This window comes from Vigna radiata, chromosome 6, assembly GCF_000741045.1.
Source record: "Vigna radiata var. radiata cultivar VC1973A chromosome 6, Vradiata_ver6, whole genome shotgun sequence".
Taxonomy (NCBI): Eukaryota; Viridiplantae; Streptophyta; class Magnoliopsida; order Fabales; family Fabaceae; genus Vigna; species Vigna radiata.
In genome coordinates this window covers 31,272,603-31,278,529 of record NC_028356.1, presented here as the reverse complement: position 1 = coordinate 31,278,529, position 5,927 = coordinate 31,272,603, and the positions used below count along the sequence as shown (strand labels likewise).

The 5,927-nt window shown below is 33.8% G+C and overlaps 1 protein-coding gene across 4 annotated transcripts; it reads right to left on the bottom strand.

The window, feature by feature from the left end:
- Nucleotides 1-2,008: 2,008 nt before the first annotated feature.
- LOC106764249 (adenine phosphoribosyltransferase 5) lies at nucleotides 2,009-4,812 on the bottom strand. Of its 4 annotated transcripts, XR_002668089.1 has the most exons (7): nucleotides 4,607-4,812; nucleotides 4,362-4,472; nucleotides 3,528-3,686; nucleotides 2,936-3,085; nucleotides 2,744-2,801; nucleotides 2,590-2,648; nucleotides 2,384-2,411 (listed from the first exon to the last, which is right to left on the bottom strand). XR_002668089.1 is itself a non-coding variant. In XM_022781716.1 (6 exons), the coding sequence occupies exons 1-6, from the start codon at nucleotides 4,701-4,703 to the stop codon at nucleotides 2,340-2,342; spliced, it is 648 nt and encodes a 215-aa protein (XP_022637437.1). In that variant the 5' UTR covers nucleotides 4,704-4,803; the 3' UTR covers nucleotides 2,009-2,339. The 4 variants fall into 4 exon arrangements, 3 of the variants coding, with proteins under 3 accessions (XP_022637437.1, XP_014503994.1, XP_014503996.1); XM_022781716.1 differs by lacking the exon at nucleotides 2,744-2,801 and having other exon boundaries at nucleotides 2,009-2,411; nucleotides 4,607-4,803; XM_014648508.2 differs by lacking the exon at nucleotides 2,744-2,801 and having other exon boundaries at nucleotides 2,009-2,411; nucleotides 3,528-3,620; nucleotides 4,607-4,801.
- Nucleotides 4,813-5,927: the final 1,115 nt, after the last annotated feature.

The following is a 5,927-nucleotide window of genomic DNA, read 5'->3' as shown; positions in this document are numbered from 1 at the left end:
ATATTTTTATTCTTTAAATTTTAATACAAAATTTGAATTTATCATTATCTCAAACTTAGTTATCTCTATTTTTTAAAATAAATAAATATAATTTTTCTAACGNTNAAGTTTTTANNTATAAATTAGTTTATTATGCATGTAAGAAGAAGTTAAATAAGTTTGAAAATTAAAATTTGTGAAAGGTTATAATATATACTAATTTCAATTTAACGTCAAATTTAGGGATGAAAAATATAAAATCCTATTTATTATTTTCTAATTAATAATTATGTAAAAATATTTATTGAAGTAAAAGAAAGATGGTTACATGTATTATCCAAGTTATAACACTTAACATAAATGTTCTTTTTCTCTACAAAAATGTAATTTATTGTTGGATATTTAATCTTTGAGCGTTACTCCCTGCACCTCCCCAGTTGCTCCCTCTACCTCCCCATTTCCTCTTTTATCCTTTACTCTATTTTTCTATTCCTATTTTATCCTTTTAATAAAAAAATTTATTAGATTAAAATTTTAAAATTTTTATCAACTCCATCACATAACTTATTGATTCTCTTTGACTCTGTTCATTCTTACTCCTTCATCGTGTAATTGTTTCTCTTATATGTGGAATTCTCTCTTCTCTTCAACCTGAGAGTGTGGTGAGTGAGACTCGTTCTCCTTTACAAAAGTTCAATCATTTCTGTACTCGAAGAAGGTAGAAGTTTTAATCATCTTTACGCTTTGAAGGCAGGACTCTGAAAAAAAAAATGCATTAATAAATCTTAACCGTAATGTCGAAACTTCTCTTAAACTAATATGAGCATCCGTTGACGGATGTCAACATACGTTTAAGATGAAACGATGAGGTGAAACGTATGTCGATCTTAGACAAGATCACAAGATCCCAAATGATGCTTTTGTTGTTTATCAAGGTCACCATGGTGACAAAAATGTTTACTGTGCAAATGTTATTTTACCAACGACAGCATTCAGTGAGAATGAAGGAACCCATCAAAATACAGAAGGATGCACGCAACAAACGTTGCCTGCAGTTCCAACCGTTGGTGACTCCAGACATGATTGGAAAATAATTCGAGCTCTGCCTGAGGTGGCAGGAATGTGTCTGCCCTATGATACAATTGGGGTTGTTCGTGCCCGAATCAGGAATGTAGCATCAAACCTTGTGAACGTGGATGAGAGAGAGCCAACCACATTGCCATCTTCATTGAGATCATCCTTCACTCAGAAGGTAGACACAACTCCATCGGGACTGTAATTGAAAATTTCTATATGACTGACGCCATAACCAGGGCATCAAAGATAATAGCACAATGCAGTGCTACTCTGTTGAAGAAGTGATACATAGGTTTTTTTATTTTTTTGGTTTCAATAATGAAGATTCACGTTTATCTATCCTGGCATGCAAGACTTTGCTAGCAAAAAAACTTACTGGATGTTGAAAGTAGTATCCATAAATTAAAACTAGGATTTATCTTTTCCATATTAGGGGAGGTGGGTGTGTGAGAGTAAAAGTAAAGTTAATAGGATTGACGGTTACTCTAAATACATTAAAAGTAAAAAAAAAAAAAGTAAAAAGGGTAAAAAAGTAAATGAAAAAGGATATTATTGTAATAAAGAAAAAGAAGCCAAAAGTTGGGGAGGTGGAGGGTGAAAATGGAGAGGTGGAGGGAATAACCCCTTAATCTTTTTTTGTAAAAAAGAAAGCCCATGGACTGACCCTAACCCACAGGGCTTTGGGGTTTTTTAGTCCTGAAAGCTTTTTTAGTAAAGGACTTTTTTGATCCTAGTAACTTTTTTGACCCCAATCCACATGGGTTAGGATCAAGGCCTATTATAAAGACTATTTGACAGGTCTATACAATTGTGAATATGAGAAGGAAAAACAAATAAAAACAAATGTCAACAAAACTTATACAAATCTGAACATAAGAAGTATAAAAAAAGAACCTAAACTTATTACATAAGGAAAAACCGATACCATTTAAAATATTTTCTATTTTCCAAGCCTAAACCCTTAATTTATTCCTTAAAAAGGTGAGAAACCACAATACAAGCATACGTTAAAAGAAACTTTTACTGTGTTGAAGTGACCACACACATTAATCATAACTCCTAAACATAAGGGATAAGAACATTAAGGTCCATAAAGAATAAATTAAGGTACATTTGGTCTCTATTGAAATGTCTCTAAATTAGCGTAACGGTGCCTTCATTGGCTAAGGATGTTTGAAATCCTAAACGTGTTGACATTGTTAGACCTCCAAACAAAGCCAAACTCAAAGGCTCATTATATGCAACCATTTCTTCATGTGTAGTGTCTAATTTCATTTTCCTCTTCAATAACCATTTTCTGCTTGACGTGGCTCCAAAAGGATATAAAGTGGCTTTCCATTAAGCTTGCTTCCTACCTGAAAGAAGGCTATTGTGTTTCATTTCCATTGATTTTAAAAGGAAAATAAGAAATAATGTCTTATAAATCACATCATGGAACATACCAATAGATATTTGCTACATAGTTTCAAACTATCAATATGTTAAAATGATATTAAAGTAGTAAGATTAACGCTAAATCAGTTTAGCCATTACCTTGAGATCAGAGAGACCAATCACACAAGCACACTCCACTACTTCAGCACCAGCAACTTCTACAATTTTGAAAAAGAAACTTAACCATTTTAGGGGTTAATTCATAAAGTTATTTTTTATATATATTTAAATGCATTTAATTTCTAGTAGTTACCTAGGAGTGTGACAAGACATGTACATTTATGAACCCTTAATTTAAAGTGAATCATGATCTACAATCATAAGAAATCAAAGCTGAATACATCTTTACTTATTCACCACAGAAACACATTTACTTTATAATTGCAAAAGAGAATATAGAACAAAAGAGTTATTTCAATCATAAAAGGCTGCAAGAGCAAATCACCTAGAAGTCTAATTGCTGCTGATAGAGTTCCACCTGTGGCCACCAAATCATCAATAATTATGACACGTTCACTGGACTGAACAGCCCCAACATGCAACTCCAAACAATCAGTGCCATATTCCAGAACATATTTTTCAGAAATTACTTCCCCTAAACATGAACCAAGTCGAAGATTAGTTACTTTCAACTTACAAGAAAATGAACTGTTTCAAAGTGAGCAACATGTTTTATTTTAGTATCCTGTTTTCATAACCAGAATGGATTTATATTGATAACATAGCTCAATGAAGATCAAGAACAGTACATCCACAATCATCTATTCCAATTAAAATGATGATTGCCATGTATATGTATGGCATTTGGGAACTTGTTTAGGTTCTAGTAATTCACAAACATGAACAGTAAAACAGCACCTAAAGTAATAATGAATGACCAAACTATATGACTATGACAAGGCCTTTCCACTCAGAATAGACCCACCCAAAATGCTCTTCATTTCTTTTGGACTATGTTTGGTACATTCTAGTTTTAACTTAAAGCAGATTAAGATTAATAGTAGTGCTCAATTACATTCAACACAACACAAATATACCTGGCAGCTTCCCAGGTTTGCATAAAGGAACAAACTTGGCACCAATGCCTAACGCAATTGAGGAACCAAAAATGAATCCCCTGGCTTCAACCCCTTCATATAATCCAATCCAATCCAATTGCATTAGCATGTAAACCAATAAAAGCCAACATTTCCTAACTGAGAAGGGTCATCATTATTAAGATATTGAACATCTTCCCAGTGTTGTAAGTGCAAATGGATTTGCCAAAAACATAATCTTAACATGATTTAGTAGTGCCTTTTGAACAGTTTAATTCAGTGTCCCTTCATGAAAGGTATGCAACTTAGAGATTCAATGAATGCATCTTTTGCTTAAAAAGTTAAAATGGCTTATCATACAACTGTGATTGTGACTCCAACACAAGATTTATTATTATGGAAAATTACCGACAAATAATACAACTTTGTTACCATGTCTGAGTTTTATTTAACTGTTACCTAAAGGTACCTCTCATGTTGAACCAGAACAAAGTTACTCTCACTCAGTTCTTACCCAACATAAAGCTTAAACGAACAAGGAAAAAGAAAAACAGTCATTCCCCTTACAATGACTAAGAAAAACAAGGCTAAAAGAAACCCTTTTGAAAACTAAAGCAGAAGAAGAACACGGCTGATGCAGAACCTCAATTTCCCACAAAATTTGCTTCATCTTTCATGCAAAGAACTCCATACATACACTACAGTACTCATATTTACAAGTCTTTCAATAGTAACGATAACTAAGAGTTAAATAAAAAAGATGAAAACATGGTTCTGAATTCTAAAAGGGTCGTTCATGCAGAGGAAGTTAAAGAAAAAGTATAGTTAGATTACCAGCAACAACAGAAATATCCATGTCTCTGTAACGATCAACAAAAATGTCAACCGCGTGTTTGAAGGCGTTGTGATCCAACAACAATGTTGTTATGTCTTGAAACATTATTCCTGTGGTTCATTTAATTAAATAACAGCAGCATAATTGGTAAGAAATGAAAAATAGAAAAACTTGGATCATCATCATCATGATTGACGAGTATTAGTCCGAGAGATTAGTATTATTATAATGATGAAATTAAGACCTTGTTTGGGGAAGTGAGGGACGACTCTGATGGCTTGGGAGATGGCTTGAAGCCTTGGGTCTTCCCCCTTCTTGGCACCATTCTCCAGGACAAACATGGTCTCTGTTAGAGAAAAGTGTTATTTTCTTTTCCTTTGGGAACAAGTAAAATGTAGTCGCAGGAAGTGTTATTATGATTGTGTGTTGTGTTGTGAAGGACTTTGAGGTTGATGTGTGGGGCTGTCAACTTTGTTTGAGGTTGAGCCAACAACGCCTACAACACAGTTAAAAGACAACTAATCAAGGTTGTGGGAAGTGGCACGACAACGCGAATTTCGAGCACGTGTATCACACCCCTATTTTGTCGTTATTACGTAACTTTTTCTGCACTCAAATGCCTTCACTATGCAAAGTCAAAAACATTCAAAAGAGGTTGGTTGGTTGGTGCCAAAAGGATTTTCGTTTTCCTCCTATGAAATCTCGAATATATTTAGACCAAAAATTATACTAGTTGTTGTAGCAAAAAGTGTGGAGATAATTAAAAGTTAAAACATATAATCTAGGTGTACTATCTTTTCAGATATTAGAAAATATTTTATCAAATCTGAATTTTACATATATATATATATATATATATATATATATATAATGTAAGAGTCTTATTTTTAAAGGTCATTGGACCTTAGGAAGGGCAGTCAGGTCCATCAAACCAAGACACTTGAGCCTTTAGGGACTTAGCCAAAAATCAGGAAAATATTTCAGTTCTTCCTTTTCTCTCACTAAAACCTTGCCCTAACTCAAGTGCTCTGACTTCTCTCTAGCTTTCTAGCCATTTCCACCTATCGAATCCTAATTTGGTGGTGCTTCCTTGTTCCTGGAGTCAAGAGCTACGAAACCATCCGATTGGTTTTGCGTTCCAGCGGGTAAGTAGATTTTCTTGTCCTAGGTTGTACCATTTTCTGATTTCCTGTGCCCTGTGTGATTTTGTCTTTCATTCTCGGTTTATTCCAACTCAAAGAGCTAAAGTCTATCACCTATTTGGTGATTTATAGGTTTTGTACAGTTTCGCACGGTGTAAGGGGTACTGTTAGAGCATCTGTGAACTGTGTTGAGCAACCCACCAGGTAAGGGGAGCTAACTATATAAGTATTTTGTTGTTCTGATTAATTCCTAAATTTATGAGAAAATATGTTGAATTGCGTTTGTACACTGGTTAACTCTGCTTTAATGCTTTATGCCGGTTAAATTTAACTGTGATATATTGTTTGATATTTAATTGTCTCTGTTTTAAGTATTTGGTCTTGGAATGTTCTGAACCTTTGGTTCATTCTCTATGTTTGATT